This window comes from Dreissena polymorpha, chromosome 6 (assembly GCF_020536995.1).
Source record: "Dreissena polymorpha isolate Duluth1 chromosome 6, UMN_Dpol_1.0, whole genome shotgun sequence".
In the NCBI taxonomy this organism is placed as follows: domain Eukaryota; kingdom Metazoa; phylum Mollusca; class Bivalvia; order Myida; family Dreissenidae; genus Dreissena; species Dreissena polymorpha.
Window position 1 is genome coordinate 38,879,170 of NC_068360.1, and position 23,809 is coordinate 38,902,978.

The 23,809-nt window shown below is 36.8% G+C and overlaps 1 protein-coding gene and 1 long non-coding RNA gene across 8 annotated transcripts in view; one reads left to right on the forward strand and one right to left on the reverse strand.

Moving 5' to 3' along the window:
* The window catches only part of LOC127833350 (monocarboxylate transporter 5-like), a 32,520-nt gene extending 11,918 nt beyond the window's left edge, over positions 1-20,602 (forward strand). For 3 of the 6 annotated variants that reach the window (XM_052358538.1, XM_052358542.1, XM_052358543.1), the window contains exons 2-7: positions 6,230-6,565; positions 7,671-7,814; positions 10,501-11,133; positions 14,454-14,963; positions 18,494-18,619; positions 19,995-20,602. In XM_052358538.1, coding sequence (XP_052214498.1) covers positions 6,271-6,565; positions 7,671-7,814; positions 10,501-11,133; positions 14,454-14,963; positions 18,494-18,619; positions 19,995-20,191 — 1,905 coding nt within the window. In that variant the 5' untranslated portion in view covers positions 6,230-6,270 and the 3' untranslated portion in view covers positions 20,192-20,602. Of the gene's footprint in view, positions 1-3,204; positions 3,409-6,229; positions 6,566-7,670; positions 7,815-10,500; positions 11,134-14,453; positions 14,964-18,493; positions 18,620-19,994 lie in introns of those variants that run through there. The other 3 variants (XM_052358540.1, XM_052358539.1, XM_052358541.1) reach the window with 3 other exon arrangements.
* Positions 20,603-20,668: 66 nt separating this feature from the next.
* Positions 20,669-22,979, reverse strand: LOC127833354 (uncharacterized). Of its 2 annotated transcripts, none has more exons than XR_008027380.1 (2): positions 22,282-22,979; positions 20,669-22,194 (listed from the first exon to the last, which is right to left on the reverse strand). It is a non-coding gene; the product is annotated as an uncharacterized LOC127833354 (long non-coding RNA). The 2 variants fall into 2 exon arrangements; XR_008027381.1 differs by having other exon boundaries at positions 22,253-22,979.
* Positions 22,980-23,809: the final 830 nt, after the last annotated feature.

Sequence of the window (23,809 nt, forward strand, 5' to 3'; positions counted from 1 at the left end):
TGTTATGCCACAGTAGCGATACAATTGTCATCTTTAGTTTAAAGTCCCCGTTCGCGGAATAGATCGTTGTTTTGCAAATAAATCGTAAAGCGAGAAATAAACTTTACATAAATTTATTAAATATATATTTTTTTATCGAGGTTGACATCGAAGACCGGGTCAAAATCGGTTTTGAATCGATACAATAATATATAAATGATCATAAATACATGCAATAGACGAAAATCATTGCAGCTTCGCGAGTTATGCAAATTATATCTATATTTAGCTTTCGCTAAACATTATTAGCATCTGGAAGATAAACACATAGATTTAGCAAAAACTTAGCGTTGCAACTCAGTTTCCGTCTGTAACAGATGTATTTGCATTTGTTCTTACCTTTTCTCTGCTAAATTCGCCAATATCCGCAATTTTGTTTGTTTAGGTTTGAATTAACGTGTCGAATCATGAATATTAATTAGGTCTTTTTCGTACTTTACCGTACTCGACCCCAAAATAAAAATCGCTATATTGTTTGTTTTCAACTGATTTCAACCGGATTTTCAGTGATATCCTCAATAAAAGCACGTTTTCTTATGATTTTGCCCATATATATCTCCGCGAACGGGGACTTTAATTTACCGTCCTTAATATATGCCGCCAAAGAAGTGGTTGTAAAACAAGTTTCAAGGAGTCTACTGGCGCGATGATATAGGACTCGCTCCACAAACAACAATTGCCCGTATGTTGTGAGATATGGTGAAGAACATCAGCACAGTCACAAACTTCTCATAGTTTATGGCACTCGATCGATGTATAGAATTTTCTATGGACTTATTTTATCCATACATGCTTAAAACGGATATCTTTGTCTTCGTCTTTTTTCTACTTTACTACTTTTCTTTATTCTTGTTTACTTAAAGGATGCTCATATCAAATTTGTGCGACAAATCTACTCCACCGTATGAAGTAAAGTGGGGGCTAATGGAATCACAATGAACGCATGCTCGTCTGTCTGTCCGTTTCTATGTCTATCCGTCTGTATTTCCGTATACGTGAATTTGTCCAGAGAAATTCCCATTCACTTTCATCGTTCAACACTCAAACTTACAAGCAAGGTTGTATGTGATATGCAGATGTGCGATTGTTATCATCCTACGTTAAAACGTTAAAAATTACATAAGTGATGCTCCTTTCTTGATTAAGAATCAAATTACAATTATTATCACTGATTAAGACTTTATTTGCAAAACTTTATATCACTGGATGGCCTAGGTCTAGATTCGGTATTTAGCACCTTGTAGGGTCTTACCACGACCATGTGGTCCAAACTGGCCATCATTCCAACGTTAAAAAGTTCTGAGTCGCGTTCTGGGAAAACAAGCTTTAGTTCATATGGGTAAAGTGTCGCACAATATTATTCGGTGCAGTCCGCACAAGATAATCAGGGACGACACTTTCCTGCACATGTCGGTCGGTCGGTCCGTCGGACCGTCCACCAGATGGTTTCCGGATGATTACTCAAGAACGCTTAGGCCTATGATCATGAAACTCCAGAGGTACATTGATCATGACTGGCGGATGACCCCTATTGATTTTCAGGTCACTAGGTCAAAGGTCAAGGTCACAGTGACTCGAAATAGTAAAATGGTTTCCGGATGATAACTCGAGAATGCTTACGCCTAGGATCATGAAACTTCATAGGAACATTGATCATGACTGGCAGATGACCCCTATTGATTTTCAGGTCACTAGGTCAAAGGTCAAGGTCACAGTGACTCGAAACAGTAAAATGGTTTCTGGATGATAACTCAAGAATGCTTTCGCCTAGGATCATGAAACTTCTTTGGTACATTGATAATGACTTGCAGATGACCCCTATTAATTTTCAGGTCACTAGGTCAAAGGTCAAGGTCACGGTGACCGGAAATAGTAAAATGGTTTTCGGATGATAACTCAAGAACGCATACGCCTAGGATCATGAAATTTCATAAGTAGATTGATCATGACTCGCAGATGACCCCTATTGATTTTGAGGTCACTATGTCAAAGGTCAAGGTCACGGTGACCCGAAATAGTAAAATGGTTTCAGGATGATAACTCAATAACGCATACGCCTAGGATCATTAAACTTCATGGGTAGATTGATAATGACTCGCAGATGACCCCTATTGATTTTGAGGTCACTAGGTCAAAGGTCAAGGTCACGGTGTCCTGAAATAGTAAAATGGTTTTCGGATGATAACTCAAGAACGCATACGCCTAGGATCATGAAATTTCATAGGTAGATTGATCATGACTCGCAGATGACCCCTATTGATTTTGAGGGCACAAGGTCAAAGGTCAAGGTCACGGTGATCCGAAATAGTAAAATGATTTTTGGATGATAACTCAAGAACGCTTTTGCCTAGGATCATATAAGGTACATTGATCGTGACTCGCAAATGACCCCTATTGATTTTCAGGTCACTAGGTCAAAGGTCAAGGTCACAGTGACAAAAATCGTATTCACACAATGGCTGCCACTACAACGGACAGCCCATATGGGGGGCATGCATGTTTTACAAACAGCCCTTGTTTTTATAATCACCTAAAGGTGCAGCACACAATTCTTAATTAGATAAGCGAAAGACGTTATCGATATTGGAGTGTTATTTTAGAAAATGCTTTCGATTCATCAATGTTTATCGGACCGTCATACTTTGTCCTTGTGAAGTACAGGAGTTAAACCGTGAGGGGTTAAGTCCGATTGGTTTAAACCGCAAATGGGTTAGTCCAATTGGTTTATCTAAAAAACATAACGACAGGAGTTCATTTTCTGTCGATTAATTATCAAAATGGGAAAATTATTTTGATTTTGACATGATGTAGCAGCTATTTGCAATTTAAATGAGAACTATATTCTTACAAGGTCGAGATTGTTATATTGCGGTTTTTATCTTTAGTTGCGGTAATTTTGTTCGATATGTTTTGAAAAAAAAAGACACTGCACGATTGACCATGGCACTGTCATTAAATGACAGAACGGGAACAATAGCTGTGGAATTGTCGACATATCAAAAGGCGAACAGCTAATCGAGTGTGAAAATCTTTTCAATGTAAACTTCGTTAACACGTCTTGAGAGCAATTATTTGTCATTCAGTGAACGTATTCAGATAGTCTTCTTATTTCCATAGTTCAATAGTTTTGCTGTCTTTAATGTGCAACGTATCTGGTCGTGTTTATTGACTTTGTGACACAGAAAAAGACACCCGAAATCTCGGTTTTAGCTGGAGATAGATAACTTGAATAAACTGGGATTTATCATGAGCGTTTCAACATATTCTGTTTCTGCTCTTTGTACCTAAGCATTCACTGTGAGTTAACTGTGAGTAACGCGTTGATTTATTATTTTTATAAAGCGTCTGTGCGGATTGTAGCTGATATATGTACGTGTTATTTATATTTAACGACTTCAATTGTGTTTTAAAATTTAAATATTAATTAAATTTTGATGTTATTTTAAAGATAATAGTTGAATATTTCGGATAAATTGTTTAAGATTTTAAGATGATTAAACTGTTTAAGAATATCATAACTGTTTGTTGTTAAACCATTCTATTCTCGTCACGTCAGTAGGAATAAAATAATAAATGTAGAGATGGAGTCGTTTTTGCTTGTTTTGCTTTACGCAATATGAGTTTTGTTCTTATTGTAAACATATGGTGGATAAAACAGTTTTGTCGTAATTGTTGTTGTTGTTGATAATTGAAGTTATTTGTTGTAACTGCTGCTATTTATGAGTATACTTATATTTTTAATGTGTATCATACGCAACCTTGTGAAAATATGTCTATTCAATATCTCTTAGATTATGAATTTCACATTCTTCAAGCCTACACATTAATATTTATTTGAGGCATAAAAAAATAAGTTCCATAACAATAACATATGATAATGTACAGTTACTGCCTTTCTACTGCTTTAATAAAGATAGGAAAATATTGTAACGGCAATGAGCCTACGACAGGAGCGGTAAACGTTAACAAGAGCATGATTCGATAATGTTAATTTCCATACTGATGTGTATGAATGGTAAGTGTTGTTGTTGTTGTTGTCGAAAGTCAAGTTTGCGGCTTAATACTCTTATAAGTTCCCATACAAGCCCACGAGTTGTTTTATTCTGGTCTAAACGATCTGCTACTTCGAAAATTATTTAATGCAAACGGGGAACAGTACGGGGAATACATTTGTTGTTAACCCATTTTTGCCTAGCGTCCTGAAAAAAGGACATTGCAAACAGCGTAGACCCAGATGAGACGCCGCATAATGCGGCGTCTCATCTGGGTCTGCGCTGTTTGCTTAAAGGAATTTCTGTAAGAAATATTTTAAATATAGAAATAAGTATACTAGACATCCCTAACTTTATCAATACATTTATATAATTTAGAAGGATGGGAGAGTCCACTGGGCATAAATGGGTTAAATATGAGTCGTGCTCTGTGAAAAGGGGGCATAATGCATGTGCGTAAAGTGTCGTCCCTGATTAGCCTGTGTAATCCACACAGGCTAATCAGGGACGACACTTTCCGCCTTAACTGGATTTTTGCTAAGAAGCGATAATCTTTAAACGAAAAATACAATTAAAGCGGAAAGTGTCGTCCCTAATGAGCATGTGCGGACAGCATGATGTTACAGAAATTTCCGATAAACCTGCGTCAACGTGTCTATGTATTGGTGGTTAATCAATTCCATTGATAGTAAGGGTTTGTTATACAATATAGGACAGGTGAGTCTATCATGCAGGAGCAGGTCGATTTAGGCTCGTGATCTTTCTAGTTTCAGATAACTGTAAAGACCATCTGTGATAAGTTGAACAACCCTTGAAGCATGTCAGCGCTTACCCTTTGACCACTTGAAGTTTAGTCATATTGGGATATACATCAAGAATTTTTAACGTGTTTTCTTTTCGATCTAAAATGGGCTTGATGCATGTGCCTAAAATGTCATCTCATATTAGCCTGTACAATCAACAGAGGCTTATATTGACGACAGGTTTTGCTTTTAAGAAATTTAAAGGAAGTCTCTTCTAAACGAAAATACAATTTAAGCGTTGTTACTGTGGAGTTTGCACAGGCCTATCTGGGAAGACACTTTACGCGCGTGCATGAAGACCAGTGTTCACAGATCGCGGCTGAAATGTGAATGGCAAAATACGATTAAACTTTCCACTACACACATTACAAAAATATATACATATATCCCCTACAGACTCGTTATAAATCTGGAAAAAAACCAGCTCCACTTGATGCTTGACACGTTTTAGTACGATAGACTTATTATGGGTCCTTGTTATTGTACATTTCTCTTGACATATATCAAACATAATCGTCGTGTCTTGGTTTATGATAGCGCGGGATTTATTGTATTTTTTTATCTCAAGGCTCAAGAAATTTATGTGATGTCAAGTAGTGTGTCGATATGCTCCTTGCCTTAAAACTGGGCGTTGGTTTAGTGAATATATGAGGGTCTGGGAAACCGGGTCGAATGCATATGAGTCGTGTTCTGAGAAAACTGGGCATAATGCATGTGCGTAAAGTGTCGTCCCAGATTAGCATGATAATGCTTGTGCGTAAAGTGTCGTCCCAGATTAGCCTGTGCAATCCGCACAGACTAATCAGGGACGACACTTTCCGATTATATGACATTTTGCGTTTAAATGAAGTATCTTCTTAGCAAAAATCCAATTTTAGGCGGAAAGTGTCGTCCCTGATTAGCCTGTGTGGACTTCACAGGCTTATCTGGGACGACACTTAACGCACATGCATTATGCCCAGTTTTCTCAGAACACGACTCATATGCTATTAGTGTCGACCCAGATAAGCCTACGAGGTCCACGCTTGCTAATACGGGACCACTGTTTCCGCCTAGACTGGATTTGTGTTTGGAAGAGAAATCCTTTATTCGAAAATTCAATTAAAGCGGAACGTGTCGTAACTTATAAGAATATGCAAACTGCACGGGTTAATCAGAGGACACAATTAGCGAAACTCATTTATTGAATTATTGAAAGTACTAGGTCATGCATGCATTAGCGCGCAATGTGAAATATTGGTGACATTCACATGTATATTGTTATTGTTGTTGTACACTTTTTATTTCAAAATTTTCTCAACTTTAGTTTGTACTTTGTGACCACATATGGTTTGATGAAGAGCTTCTCATGGACAATCAACACGTTTTGATGCACGTATTTATAATACGTTTCAGCTACTGATGACGTTGCGTTCTGACGTCATCATTCCGTTCAAATGACGCTGGGAGGCGGCGGGAAGCCGAGGGATGGGAAGCGGACGAAGAACGGTGTGGACTCTAAACAGGATGGTGGCCGCAGTAAATCAGGGCAGAAAGAGGAACTGGTGAAACCACCGGACGGAGGTTGGGGGTGGATGGTGGTTCTATCCTCGTTCCTAATACACGTGATCGCCGATGGGATTGTGTACTCATTCGGCATCTTCTACATCGAGTTCTTGGACTATTTCAAGGCCGGAAAGGGAGAGACCGCATGGGTGGGGTCCCTGGTGCCGGGGGTCACGCTTTGTGTTGGTAAGTGCTAAGTACTAGGGACCGGTGTCGTGGGAACATCTTAAGGATACTTTTAAACTTATTAGAATACATGTTACATGTGTTTTGTTAACTGCAACATCTCGTTGATATAACATTGTGTTTGGTCTTTCCTTAATAAAAATTATGGCTCGGATGTATTACAGTTTCTCTTATCATTATAATCGTATGCTGAATATGCGTTGATCTTAACAAATATTGACCTGTAAATAAAGTGCGTATGTTTGTGACACTACGATACACATGTTAAGTCCCCATGTGTGTATGTATGTGTTTGCAATATACGACACATATTAAGTTCATTTGATATGTGTACACGAATATATTTGTCAATTTTCAAGAAAAATTAAAAAAACAATGATACAAAGTAACACAGCAACCTTAACCCATTTATGCCTAGTGGACTTTCCCATCCATCTAAATTTGATCAATTTATTTCCAATATTAGGTATGTCTAGTATATTTATTTCTATATTCAGAAGAGTTCTTACAGAAACTCCGTTAAGCAAACAGCGCAGACCCAGATGAGACGCCGCATCCTGCAGCGTCTCATCTGGGTCTACGCTGTTTGCCAAGGCCTTTGTACTAGACGCTAGGCATAAATGGGTTTATTGATACTATGGGTTGCAGTATTTTACAGACGTTCTTACCTTTCAAACTGAGGATTGAACAGGAGCCTGTCCAATGATATGAGTCGCGTTCTGAGAGAACTGGGCTTAATTCATGTGATTAAAGTGTCGTCCCAGGTTAGCCTGTGCAATCCGCACAGGCTTATCAGTAACGACACTTTCCGCCTTAACTGGATTTTCATGTAGAAGAGACTTCCTTTAAACAAAAAATATCATAAAAGCGGAAAGTGTCGTCCCAGGCTCATCTGTTACGACACTTTACGCATATGCATTAAACCCAGTTTTCTCAGAACACGACTCATATAAGAATTATTCTTGTCCCTAAATAACATGTCCTACAGCCCGTTTTCTTAACTACAGAATGCAGTGTCCGACCCATACATGCACCATGGGTTCTATAGTCGATACCATTACCATAACACATAAGCGATTTTTACAAATGGTTCCCATTTCCACAGGTCCCATAGCCAGTATTTTGACCAACCGGTATGGATGCCGAGTCACAACTATTGCCGGTGCGATAATCGCCGCCCTCGGGTTCGTGCTCAGCCTGGCGGCACCAAACCTATACTTCCTGTACTTCAGTTTCGGGATACTTTCCGGTAATTGGAGCTAAATGGCTTAATGCATGTGCATAAAGTCCAGATTAGCATGTGCAGTCCGCATATTCTTATAAGTGACGGCCGTTCCGCTTTAACAGAATTTTCATATTCTAAACGAAATTTCCGTGTAGGCGGACAGTGTCGTCCCTGATGAGCCTGTGCGAACTCCTCGTGATATTATGGTACGACATTAAGCGCACATGCATAAAGTCTAGTTTGCCATGAACGAGCGTCATGGTACCGCAAGAAATTCATGTTGATGTGGAACTACCTGTCTGTTAATGTTTATGTTTAATGAAAATATGTGATTTTTTGTATACATTTTATAATGTTGTGACACCCCTGTCCAAAACGATGCATATACAGAGCATAACAGATAGTTTATTTACGACTTGAGGTGAAATTCTCAAGTGCATATACATGCGTTAAAATAACAAAAAATCTTTTTGAATAATATATGATTTTTTGTGAAAATGTAATATGTAAGAGAAGGCTCTGTATTATTTTATAACAAAGTGAAGTGGATATTGCAAATCCGTTATTGATTGAGAAAAGATTATGCAGTTAAATGTCATACACACAGTTTCAATTCTGGGGAAAAATATTCTCTTTATATTTTCGGCTCTAAGTTTAAATGCTTTAATACAGACATTTTATGGTCTCATTCAATAATTGTAAAAAATCAAACATACTTGGTCTTCTTCTGTAAACATCAGGTATAGGTGTATTTATAAAATTATAAAACAAATGGGCAATAAAGGGTACTCATCTTCTATTTCATCAAGTGTACACAATTTACAAATTCTTTCATTTCTTGGACTTGATGTGTTTTGATGCGCACAAGTTTCTATAAATAGAACATGAGAAGGTAATCTTAATTGTGTTATTATGTTTCTAAATTTAGAAATTTTTATTTTGTCCAAGTTAAGTGATCTTTAAAAATAGGTTTCAATTCCTTGTAAAGAAATAGTGATGAAGTGTCAATAAAATCAGTTCGCCATTTTGAAATAAACAAATAATGTAATTGATTGCGAACCATTACAATAAAGCTGTTAACATTAACAGATTCTGGATAAATCCAAACGTCATTATAACCTGACTCTTGCAAAAGGTTTCGAACGTTTGATGCTCATGACTTGGAGTGAGGGTAATCACATGCTTATTTACATTATGTACGAATAATATTTATTTAACTACTCGTAAATATCGACAAATACATAGGGTATCGACCGAATTCCGCATACGGAACATTTGAATGTGTAGAAGCTTTCACATTTAAAGCCATTTGCAAAATTTGTGTTGGACTCGCTCAATATTTTCAGCTTAAAGGGATCTTTTCACGCTTTGGTAAATTGACAAAATTGAAAAAAGTTGTTTCAGATTCGCAAATTTTCGTTTTAGTTATGATATTTATGAGGAAACAGTAATACTGAACATTTACCATGGTCTAATCTAGCCATTATATGCATCTTTTGTCGATTTTAAAACCTACAAAATTATAAAGCGTTGCAACGCGAAACGATTGAATAATTTGGAGAGTTCTGTTTTTGTCGTTAAATTTTGTGAAACTACGAAGATTGCTTATATAAGGTATAAAATACTTCAAATATATGTACTCGGCGGAATAGCTCAGTAGGCTAAAGCGTTTTTACTTCAGGACTCTGGCAGGACTCCTGGGGTCACTGGTTCGAAACCTGGTCCGGGCAATGTTCTTTTCCTTTTTTTAATTTTATTCTTGATTTTTTACTGGAGCTTTTACGATCCAATGTTTACATTTATCGATATAAAGCATTTAATGAATAAGTTAAAAAAATGCCAAAATCTGTGAAAAGGCCCCTTTAAGTAAATCCCCACACTTCGCTTCCATAATTAAGAATTGAGGCAACATAGGCACCAAACTGATTAAACATGATTTTAACAGGTACATTGAAAGATTTTGTAGCAGTAAATAATGAGTTAATCGCACTAAGCGTTTTGGATGACAAAGATTGTGTTGCTTGCATAAATGTGCCACTGCTTGATATAACTATTCATAGATAATTAATTGTTGTCACAAACCATATTATACCCCTTTTTCAATTTATGAAAGAGGACATTTTTGTCTTGTCATATAAAGACTGTTGCAACAAACTTTTATTTGTCAACTCTATCGGAACTGATTTTTATCCAAATTAGTGTCTTGTTATTTTACTTTTTTAAATACAACCTAAGATATATTCTGTTTCGAGATGGATTGGAAGTTGATATTATCGACATGACTCGCTAAATATTATAAAATGTATTATACTTATTTTGTCTCGTACACCAAGAGAGCAGCCCCTGTTAATAGTTAATATATATTTATATCTTTAGATCAAAATGTGTCGTTATACTGCTGAAACAATCATGCGTCATAAAGTAAAACAGGGCAAATGAGATAGCAAATATTAATGGAGACGAGGCATCATCTTGTCGCACACCTTGTATTAAAGAAATGCGTTGTGAGAATACTTTTACATACTTATGAACAGTTTTTTGTTTTCAATATTAAACTTTACGTTCTTTCTTGTTTCAAATTTAATAACTTATTGTAGACCTTCTAAAACTAACTAAATGATGGAATGTACTGTTTAAATCAACAAATACGGCATATCATGTAGTGCTGTCATAGGATGCGTATTTAGCAATGTGTTTGTTATCTTTTCAGGATTAGGATTTGGTCTGATCTACCTGCCAGCCATTGTCAGCGTCGGATACTACTTTGAGGATCGCCGGGCATTAGCCACGGGATTGGCCGTCAGCGGTAGTGGCCTTGGCGCCTTCATCTTCAACCCATTTTCCAAATATCTCATCGACGAGTTCGGGTGGCGGGGTGCTATCCTTATCGAGGCGGGTCTCATTTTAAACTGTGTTCTGTGCGGCGCTTTGTTTAGACCTTTGGTTAACAGTAAAAAGGCAAAACATTCCGAAGATAAAGATATCGAACAAAATGCTGTCAAGTTAAAAGAAATCGAGCCACTCATGCTCAAGGACTCGGAATTGCTCAAGAAGAACCTGGATATGGAGTTGGTGGTGGGCGATGGCGACCACAGCGCATCTCAGCCCTCCTCTCCAACCCATATCGTCCCTCCGTTGAATTTCCGCGAGGGACCGAAGCGCGAAGCTGGCCTTTTCAGCAGCGAAGGGTCGCTTTACCGACCGTCTCACAAACCGGTCAATCCATCGCCTTTACTTCTGGACGCCTCCGAAAACCGACAACCACCGGTGATGCAACGCCTTCTGTCGGAAACCACACATCGTCATAGAACAACATCGCAACATTCGCAACATCTGTCACTTGGTAGGTGGAAGCAAGATGATTTCTTAAGCTCACCTTAGATCAAAATACTCATGCTGTGATATTTGGTCAAACTGTTTTCGCATCCGAAGTCATTGGTCCGTAATCGCATGAGTGGTCACTACTTCGGTTCTATCTTTAATACACTTGACCTTGATAATACAAAGGTCGAATCTGGGCCACGTGCAAACCAAAACTAGGTCGCAATGCCAAATCTTAGAAAAGCCTTGTTTTCACTGATTCAATCTTGATATAAAAATGTTAACTAATTTAATGCCAAGTTTGAATTAAGGACTTGTGCGTCAAAACGTTCAGTATTTGAAAACCCTTGACTTTAGAAAAATTTGGCGTAAGTCACTTATTTCATTGACTGACTTTTTATGTTTACGGTTGCTAACAAAAAAGTATTAATTGCCTTAAGATCGTTTTGATCATGTATAATTTTAATTTTTGGCATAATGAAAATTTTCATAAACATTCAAAACAAAAATGATTATGAATAATATTGAAACGCGCAAAAGAATATTCCTGATTAAGAAAGAAAAAACAACAACATATGTTAATTGATTAATAATCATATAGCGCAATCGTCAAAAATATCAAGCGTTTCGAATACTTTTATTCGATCATATAGCAAAAAAAGTGTATTACCGACATAGGTTATAACTACGTTATGAATCCAAAGCCTGCGTGATGTTGTAGTTTTCAGTTAGATTTTACTTCAATATCCTCAGGGCAGGCAGATTTGTAATTTTATGGTTTCCTTTCCTATCACAGTTATCTGAAAACATGGCATAATTATATTACAGTTTTGTTTGTACATGAATTGAAAAACATTACAAAAGATACGAACACCTATCAACAGTCCTCGTAAGCTTATTCTGTTCATTAAGGCTTAAGAGTGCTTGATAAATCTGAGTAAGGTAGCAAAATCAAATATAGATAACCTTTCTACCATTCTAGAAGCCAAGATTATGACATTATCGTACTTAAATTGTTATATTGACAATATATTGTGCGAGTTTTGTTATGTGTCACATGCGTCTAAAACTAGGTCACAAAGTCGAATCGTATAAAAAAATAGTTATCACTAGAGAAAAAATATTTCAGACTCATTTTTAGCTCACCTGAGCACAACGTGCTCATGTTGAGCTTTTGTGATCGCCTTTTGTCCGTCGTCCGTTGTCCGTCGTCCGTTGTCCGTCGTCCGTTGTGCGACGTCAACATTTGCCTTGTTCACTCTCTAGAGGCCACATTTATTGTCCAATCTTCATGAAATTTGGCCAGCAGATTGGTCCCAATGATATCTTGGATGAGTTCGAAAATGGTTACTTTTGCTTGAAAAACATGGCAGCCAAGGGGCGGGGCATTTTTCCTTATATGGCTGTTGTAAAATCTTGTTAACACTCTAGAGACCACATTTATTTCCCAATCTTCATGAAATTTGGTTAGAAGATTAATCCCAATAATATCTTGGACGAATTCGAAAATGATGCTGGTGGGTTGAAAAATATGGCCGCAAGGGGGGCGGTGCATTTTTCCTTATATGGCTATAGTAAAACCTTGTTTACACCCTAGAGGCCACATTTATTGTCCAATCTTCATGAAACTTTCTCAGACGATTTGTCCCAATGATATCTTGGATAAGTTAAAAAATGGTAGCCTTTGCTTGAAAAACATGGCTGCAAAGGGGCGGGGCATTTTTCCTTATATGGCTATATATGGCTATATTAAAATCTTGTTAACACTCTAGAGGCCACATTTATTGTCCGATCTTCATGAAACTTGGTCAGAACATTCATCTCAATGATATCTTTGACGACTGTGAACATGATGCCGGTTGGTTGAAAAACATGGCCGCTAGGGAGCGGGGCATTTTTTATATATGACTATAGGAAAACCTTGTTAACGCCCTAGTTATGTTATAAAGTGCTGCTTTAATGTATTCTTACAATGAAGACAATGTTAAATTATATCCTTCATATTTTGCATATTTAACTTGCAATAATCTATAGATTCTTTAAATTAAATAACACCATTATTTCATAACCTCTTTAAAATTATTTATTTAATTCAGTTGCCCAATCTTCATGAACTTTGGTCAGAACATTTGTTTTCTGTGTAGAAAAGTTTGGTTTTATTATGTCATTATTATGTACCATTAACTATATTATTTAATTTTTCATAACACAGAATTTTCATAATTAACATAACTGTTTAGTCATTATTACTTATGGTAAGCCTATCAACTAAGAGATAGCTGAAAGAAAGACAACATGTACACAATTTTGCAGTATCTATCTCCCTTGTTTAACCTGCTGAGTCATGTTTCCCAATCTATTTTTACTTCTGCTCTAGAATTTGTTAGACCCATTGGTTTCAAAACACTTAAAGGGTAAATACTTCAAAATGCATATTTTTCTAGTATAATGACATTTTTGGCTAAGTTGTAATTTCTTGTGTAAATCTGTACTTATTGTTTTGTCACATTTGTTATAAGTTTGTAGCAAATTAATCTATAATGAGAACTATTACTGATAAGCCATCTTTGAAAAATTTCCTGCAGATATTGATCATTGCAGTGTGTAACTTTTTACCACTCAGCTTTCTTAGAAAGGTAGTGTCTGATACAGTTAGAAAACCAGCATGAGTTGCCCTGAACAAATTGATAATGACCACAGACTGACAGAATCACAGAATATTGAATTTTTAGTATCAGCACATATTTTCATACTCATTTACTTCTTTATGACTTACTTTGATATATGGTAACAATTCAACATATTGTATTTAATTATGCAAAAACTATTTTATAAACACACAATCTCTTGAACAAATACAGTTGTTTTCGGTATCTAAAAGAGTTCTTGCTAAACAGGTTGTAAACAGTCATCCTCTATAAGATGCTGAGATGCTTATCTCATGAACTCAAAGCTGTACAACAATTTGTGGAAAAAATACTTCAATTTTCTTTTGCTGATGCTCATTATTAAATTACTGTCCTCATATTACTTTTATCCAAAATATAGCTTTGTAGCAACAGCTAAAAAAAACAAACTTAAACACACATCCAGAAAACTACTTATAACGCATATATGTGTATATCTGCCTGAACAGCAAACCTTTTTCTTTTCACAAAACAACATTAACAACCCTTGCATAACGTTAGTAATACTCAGGTGAGCGAACCAGGGCCACCATGGCCCTCTTGTCATATGATAAGTACTGTCTCTTTACATCTCTGGTAGGCAAAACGTCATTTTGTGCTCGTGACATTGTCTAATTGATAGTTATAACGTGCCATATGTTGTTGATCTCCCCAGGCGGTAGTCTATACCAGAGCGGAAGTCTCATGAACATTAACATTCAGCGGTCGCACCCGGCTCTGTACATCGCGTCTATGGGCAGCATTCCAGGTGCGGGGACCGACATTAAGAAACGCCTATGCTGCTGCATGATTCCCGCAGACCTCTACTACTCATTGAAACAGATGTGTGATCTCAGTCTGCTTAAAGATGTCATTTTCCTCATGTTTGTCATTTCAAACTTTTTCACATCCATCGGCTTCAACATGCCATTCATTTTCCTCACCGACCGTGCGGAGGACGAAGGCATCGACCCTGATGATGCCAAGTGGCTCGTTTCCGCCATCGGTATTTCGAACACCGTGGGCCGAGTGCTCTTTGGTTACCTGGCCGACCGTCCCTGCGTTAACCGGTTGGCCCTGTACAACACGGCTCTGACAATCTGCGGGGTAGCTACCGCCCTGTGTCCCCTGTGCTACAACTACACTCTGCTCATGATCTACGCATGCGTGTTCGGGTTATTTATCGGTAATATACATTCTTTAAGTCATTCTTCTTTTGTGAAATGGAATGATATGTGACGTAGCAATAACGTAGGTTGATGGACAGTACTTAATATACTTTATTATATTACCTTCGTTGGCATGTGCTTCTTTCTAGATTGTTTTGTTTACTTGTAGTCCAATCTTAATGAATTCTTTTTAAAGCATTTTTATGTCCCCCACCTCTATAGTGGGGGACATATTGTTTTTGCCCTGTCTGTTGGTTTGTTTGTGTGTTTGTTTGTTTGCGTCAGACTTTAACATTTGCCATAACTTTTGCAATATTCAATATAGCAACTTTGTATTTGGCATGCATGTGTATCTCATAGAGCTGCACATTTTGAGTGAAGAAAAGTCAAGGGCAAGGCCATCCTTCAAGGTCAAAGGTCAAATATATGGGCCAGAATCGCTCATTTTATGTACACTTTTGCAATATTGAAGATAGCAACTTGATATTTGGCATGCATATGTATCTCATGGAGCTGCATATTTTGAGTGGTGAAATGTCAAGGTCATCCTTCAAGGTCAAAGGTCAAATATATGAGTCAAAATCGCTCATTTAATGGACACTTGCAATATTGAAGATAGCAACTTGATATTTGGCATGCATGTGTATCTCAGGGAGCTGCACATTTTGAGTGGAAAAAGGTCAATGTCAAGGTCATCCTTCAAGGTCAAAGGTCAACTCTATGGGGGCATAGTGTTTCACAAACACATCTTGTTTCTCATGATATCTCGGCTGCGTTCGAAAATTGTTCCGGTGCGTTGAGAAAACATGGTTGCCAGGGGGCGGGGCAATTTTCCATATATAGCTATAGTAAAACCGTGTTAACACCTTAGAATTAACATTTTTAGTTCTATAGTTTTGGAACTTGGTCAAAACATTTGTTCTTAAAATATATTTTAGTTCGAAAATGGTGCCGGTCCGTTAAAAAAAATTGTGCGCTAGAGGGCGGGGCCTTTATTCGTTTATGTTTATAGTAAAACCTTGTGAACACTATAAATCCACAATTATAATCAAATATTCATTAAACATATCAGAAGATTTGTGATATTGATTACTCGGCTGACTTTGAAATTTATTCCGGTTTCTTGAAAAACATGGCCTTCAGGAGGCGGGACAGTTTTCCTTATTTGGCTTACTAATAAGTAAAACCATGCCAAGACTCTAGAAGTCACTCGTAAACTCCTATCTTCATGAAACGTGGTCACACCATTTTTTTAATGATAACTCGGGTGATTCAACAATGGTTCCGGTTGGTTGAAAAACTTTGACACCAATGGGCGGGACTGTTTTCCTTATATCGCTATAGTTAAGTCTTGTTAACACTCTAGAAGTCCCATATCGTCCAATCTTCATGGATCTTTGCCAGATCATTGTTTACCTAAACGATATCTAGAATGAGAATATAAATGGGTTCTGGCCCATTGAAAAACATGGCCGCCAGGAAGTTTAGGTAGTTTTCATAAAATGTAAATTGTTAAATCTTGTTAACTTTCAAGAAGTCACATTTTTAAGACAATTCTTCATGAAACTTACTCTGAATATTTTTTCCTAATGATAACACGCCAGATCAATAAGTCCATGTAACGAAAAACAGCGTATAAACATTCTTTATGTCACATTTTAAGTCAAATCTTGACAAAAATTCGGCAGAAGAGTTGTTTTGAGCATATCTAAGGCGATTTCGAAAATAACATTGTTTCTATAAAGTTATTTTATTTCGTAAAGTGATTTTATTTTTCTGAACTCGAATTTCTGCGAATACGTTTCATCATGTTTGGATTTGTTTACGCTTTTTAACCCTTTGCATGCTGGGTAATTTGTCTTCTGCTAAAATGTCGTCTGCTGAATTTCTAAAATAAGCATTTTCTTCATTTTTTTTCAAAGAATACTATCAGAATAGCAAACAGTTTGGATCCAGATGAGACGCCACGTTCTGTGGCGTCTCATCTGGATCCAAACTGTTTGCAAAGGCCTTTAAAATTCGGCTCCAGCGCTTTAAGGGTTAATTTGTGGCGATCGTAGCTCAGTAATTATTGTTGCTATAGCACGGTGCCTATACCAACGACTTTATCGGATCTGTGCTGGGAGAATAAAGCGCGGCCCAGTTAACATTTTTATGCCCCCCTTCGAAGAAGAAGGGTATATTGTTTTGCTTATGTCGGTCCGTCGGTCGGTCCGTCCGTCGCTCTGTCGGTCCATCCGTCCACCAGATGGTTTCCGGATGAATACTCACGAACACTTAGGCCTAGGATCATGAAACTTCATTGATACATTGAGCATGACTGGCAGATGACCCCTATAGATTTTCAGGTCACTAGGTCCAAGGTCAAGGTCACAGAGACTCGAAACAGTAAAATGGTTTCCGGATGATAACTTAAGAACGCTTAGGCCTAGGATCATGAAACTTCAAAGGTAGATTGATCATGACTAGCAGATGACCCCCTATTGATTTTCAGGTCACTAGGTCGAAGGTCAAGGTCACAGTGACCCAAAATAGTAAGATGGTTTCCGGATGATAAATCAAGAATGCTTAGGCCTAGGATCATGAAACTTCATAGGTAGATTGATAATGACTGTCAGATGACCCCTATTGATTTTCAGGTCATCAGGTCAAGGTCACAGTGACTCGAAACAGTAAAATAATTTCCGGATGATAACTCAAGAATGCTTAGGCCTAGGATCATGAAACTTCATAGGTACATTGATCATGACTGGCAGATGGCCCCTATTGATTTTTAGGTCACTAGGTCAAAGGTCAAGATCACAGTGATTCGAAACAGTAAAATGGTTTCCGGATGATAACTCAAGAATGCTTACGCCTAGGATCATGAAACTTCATAGGAACATTGATAATGACTGGCAGATGACCCCTATTGATTTTCATATCACTAGATCAAAGATCAAGGTCACAGTGACTCGAAAAAGTACAATGGTTTCCGTATGATAACACAAGAAAGCTAACGCCTAGGATCATGAAACTTCGTAGGTACATTGATCATGACTGGCAGATAACCGCTATTTATTTTTAAGGATCTCTTTTTTAATATTTTGCCATTTTTAATGGGATACAGTGGAGAGCCCACTCATTCGTAAGAGTTTTCTATAGGTATAATGATCTTTTTAAACAAAGAAGTATTTTTTTCAGTAAAGTTAAACTGCGCGTTTAAAAGGTTAGACAAAAAAGATCATGATATCTCATTAACAATGGTGAAATTTTTAAAAAGACATCATTAAAAATATTTACTCACGCTTTATTCTCCAAACACAGATCTTAAAAAGTCACGTGGTATAGGCACCGCGTTTAGGGCTGAAACTTAACGAACTCAGTATGCGTGTGAACATGCACACACCCTTATTTGAGGTTTGTTTTTTGTTTTGATATAAGAAGGTGTTTTCAAACACAAGCGAAATATGTGGGAATCCGTGTCCTACTTACACATTTCTAGTTCAGTTCATTATCTTCTGTTCTCCTGATGTCAGGACTTCACGCTTATTGTTGATGTTTTCAGGAGTGTACGTGTCGCTTACTTCTGTTGTCCTGGTTGACCTTCTTGGAATCGAGATGCTGACCAACTCATTCGGACTGCTTCTGATGTTTCAAGGGATTTCCACTCTGATCGGTCCGCCTATTGCAGGTGAGCGCTACTTAGTTGTTGTATCACATGTTCGTGATGGGAGTTTGAATATCCAATGCCCACGGTATCTCTGTCGTTTCATATATATGGTAGTTAACACATGCCCAGGTTTGTTGAAATTCAACAGTCATAGTGAAACGGTCAAAGTTATCATGTCGACTTTGGTACTTCCTCAACTTGAAAGCTAATTCAAGTACTATGAGGGGAAAATATTAATGCCGAGTTTATAATAACTACAAGAGAAGTAATGTCCGTTTGCATGAAGTAACGATTTTGGTTGCATACATTTACTGTAAAAAAGATTTTGTTGTACCAATATCCCAACTAGGCCGCGCAATGATTGTATTGTACAAAATCCCAGCTATGCCAACGGACCACCATGATTGTATTGAACCAATATCCCATCTATGACTAGCAAAGATTGTGTTTTACCAATATCCCAGCTATGCTACACAATGATTGCATTGATTGTACCAACATTACAACTATGCCAAGCTATGATTTTATCACATGCCAAACCCTGTTTCCCATGTAATATAACCACAACGAATATGTTAATCTTACACATGTATAATATACTTTTTTAAGCGTCTTCATAGCCTTAGTTTTCGTTTTTTGTTATTTTGCTGAAATGACGTTGTTACGTCAAATTACGTCACGAAATATAAACAACATTCAAAATTTATCAGTATGTTTGGGTAAATATTTATGAAATTTGCTCATTTAAAAGCATGTGAATAAAAGATCTGACACTTGTCATTTCATACCATATTTTATTAAACTCGTCCAGGAAATTCGTTAGTAAGCTCGCCAAAGGTTCGCTTACGAACACAATCTTGAACTCGTTTAATAAAATATGGTATGATATGACCACTCGTGCCAGATCCTTTATGTATTGTACCAATATCCTAGTTATGCCACGACATGATTGTATTGTACCAATCTTCCAGATGAGCCACGCAGAAATTGTATTGTAACAATATCCCATCTTTGCCAAGCAATTTTTGTCTTGTACCACATCCCAGATTTGCTACAATGGATAGAATAATTATTTTAACAATATATCAGCAAGGGGCATGCAACATGATTGAATTAAATCAATACACCAGCTATTCAAATATAAAACGGTTTACCTTTACAAATAGAGTGAACTGAATTCGCTGAAAACTATTTTTTCTCGCACAAAAATTTGTTATTGTCCGTAACTGACATATGTACATGTACCGTGCACTGAAAAGCCGCTTCAACCGGCTAAGTTTGTCCATTTTGAGTAGGATAACCGTTTTCGTGATATTACTGCAACACTGTTCTGAAATAACAACTCCAAGCCGATCCACACAATTATTGAACCAAATCGTATACCCTTCTTTTGCAGGTTGGCTGTACGACGGAACCGGAAGTTACGACATCTCGTTCATAGCGGCCGGTATTGTCGTGGCACTGAGCGGTGTCATGCTATTTTTCATCCCGCTCGTAAGGCGCTGTTTACACTTGCCTGACAGACGACCGAAAGAGGTTGAGGAGGAAATGGTGGAGGAGGAAATGACCGCCGTGCAGGGCGTGGTGGCGTAGACACCTAACCATAGCGACATGTGATAATACAGATCTCGCTGCCTTATTTTATGGATTGCATGCAAACGGTCAAGCAATAAATGCGAATGGTTACGTTTTAATTTGATCGTGTGGTTCGTACTTTAAAAGTAACATATGCATACGATATTAGAAAAACGGTGTATTTGAGACGTAGTCGAAAGCATACTTGTTGAGAAATTGGCTTGAAACACATGTACTGTGTGAAGTATACAATAAGGTTTGTTATCGAGCATAATCTTACTACACAATGGGTTGGTTGTATTTACATACACGTTTCTATGACCACCTTAACATGCACAATTTGCTCTGTCAGTCAGACATTTACTTGCTTTTTGTACATACAACGTGTATTGGTTACTGGTTCGGCAGATTATAACATAAACCAAAGAGGACTTAATGCATTATTTTTAATTGTGTACGTATTGAACATTTTATGTGATGATCCTTTTGAGTCCGTTTGCAAAGAACAAAAACCAACACTCGAATGATTGGGAAAATTGGACAATAGTCACTGACCCAATGAAAATATCCCTACCAGTTATATCAAGAAATGGGCCACTTGCCTAGATTTGAGGTTGTTGGTATCATGCATGTCAGTAGATTTATGTGCGAATATCATATGGACAGTATTTGTTGTTAAATTTCTAGTCTTAAGCAGTTATTGAAATCGACGAATTCTTATTAGAACATTTGAGATCCTGTTGTTGTTGTTTTAATGGCAATATTCTCATTATACATATTGATACACAATTTCTATGTTCATTTTAGAAATGGATAGCCAAAATATTTTACTTAATCATAAACACTTCATATTTTAAAGTTAGGTTTAACGAGATACTACATTGATGTACCACGTTAACGATATACTATATTGTTGTACCACTTTAACGATATACTGCTTTGATGTACCACGTTAACGATATACTACATTGATGTACCACTTTAACGATATACTACATTGATATACCACTTAAACGATATACTGCATTGATGTACCACGTTAACGATATACTACATTGATATACCACTTTAACGATATACTACATTGATGTACCACTTTAACGATATACTACATTGATGTACCACGTTAACGATATACTACATTGATGTACCACGTTAACGATATACTACATTGATGTACCACGTTAACGATATACTACATTGATGTACCACGTTAACGATATACTACATTGTTGTACCACGTTAACGATATACTACATTGTTGTACCACTTTAACGATATACTACATTGTTGTACCACTTTAACGATATACTGCATTGATATACCACTTTAACGATATACTACATTGATATACCACTTAAACGATATACTGCATTGATGTACCACGTTAACGATATACTACATTGATATACCACTTTAACGATATACTACATTGATATACCACTTTAACGAGATACTACATTGATATACCACTTTAACGAGATACTACATTGATATACCACGTTAACGATATACTACATTGATATACCACTTTAACGATATACTGCATTGATGTACCACGTTAACGATATACTACATTGATATACCACTTTAACGAGATACTACATTGATATACCACTTTAACGAGATACTACATTGATATACCACGTTAACGATATACTACATTGATATACCACGTTAACGATATACTACATTGATGTACCACGTTAACGATATACTACATTGATGTACCACGTTAACGATATACTACATTGATGTACCACGTTAACGATATACTACATTGTTGTACCACGTTAACGATATACTACATTGTTGTACCACTTTAACGATATACTACATTGTTGTACCACTTTAACGATATACTGCATTGATGTACCACGTTAACGATATACTACATTGATATACCACTTTAACGATATACTACATTGATATACCACTTTAACGATATACTACATTGATGTACCACTTTAACGAGATACTACATTGATGTACCACTTTAACGATATACTACATTGATATACCTCTTTAACGATATACTACATTGATATACCACTTTAACGAGATACTACATTGATGTACCACTTTAACGAGATACTACATTGATGTACCACGTTAACGATATACTACATTGATATACCACGTTAACGATATACTGCATTGATGTACCACGTTAACGATATACTACATTGATGTGCCACGTTAACGATATACTACATTGATGTACCACTTTAACGATATACTACATTGATATACCACGTTAACGATAAACTACATTGATGTACCACGTTAACGATATACTGCATTGATGTACCATTTTAACGATATACTGCATTGATGTACCACGTTAACGATAAACTACATTGATGTACCACGTTAACGATATATTGCATTGATGTACCATTTTAACGATATACTGCATTGATGTACCATTTTAACGATATACTGCATTGATATACCACGTTAACGATAAACTACATTGATGTACCACGTTAACGATATACTGCATTGATGTACCATTTTAACGATATACTGCATTGATGTACCACGTTAACGATATACTGCATTGATGTACCACTTTAACGAGATACTACATTGATGTACCACTTTAACGAGATACTACATTGATGTACCACGTTAACGATATATTGCATTGATGTACCATTTTAACGATATACTGCTTTGATGTACCATTTTAACGATATACTACATTGATGTACCACGTTAACGATATACTACATTGATATACCACTAGTATGCAATGAACATTATAGGATACTGTACATTTGCTAAAATATTTTATTTAATGATTATAATAATACAAATTATACATAGATTTAATACTGAAATGCAATCTAAAGTTATGGCAATAATAAACATAGCGTGTTCTATTTTTATATATCATAGGAATATTGTTAGAGATTGTATTTGGATATTGTCAAATTGTACTCTTTCTAGATCTTCATCATGATGAACATATAATTGTTACACACATCTATAATATAATAGATAATGAGTAAATTAGTTTTTGTCTTATTTTTGATAATAGTTTTGTTAAAGCTGGAAATATTGTCTGTATTAAGGAATGTTCCGCATTGTGGTTCACTTATTTTGCGAATTCGGTTATCTGGTTTATCAGCCCGTTGCGAATTCGGTTATCTGGTTTATCAGCCCGTTGCGAATTCGGTTATCTGGTTTATCAGCCCGTTGCGAATTCGGCTATCTGGTTTATCAGCCCGTTGCGAATTCGGTTATCTGGTTTATCAGCCCGTTGCGAATTCGGTTATCTGGTTTATCAGCCCGTTGCGAATTCGGTTATCTGGTTTATCAGCCCGTTGCGAATTCGGTTATCTGGTTTACCAGCCCGTTTCAAGTGTCATGAAATAACTGTTCACAGTAAGTGTATATTACACAGAATCAGCATTTATACAACAACGTTGTTTCAATACTTTTATATTGATTTGATTGCATCGGACATTTGACGTACTGACTATTTGTTTAACTAGGGAAACTGATGTTCGGCTATTCCTATGTTCATCATTTGTTATTGGTTTCCGATTTGAGAAGTTAAAACCTGCCTACGATGGAATAATGTTGACACTTGCTTTAAAGACACAATTCACCGAGTCCGCTATTAGA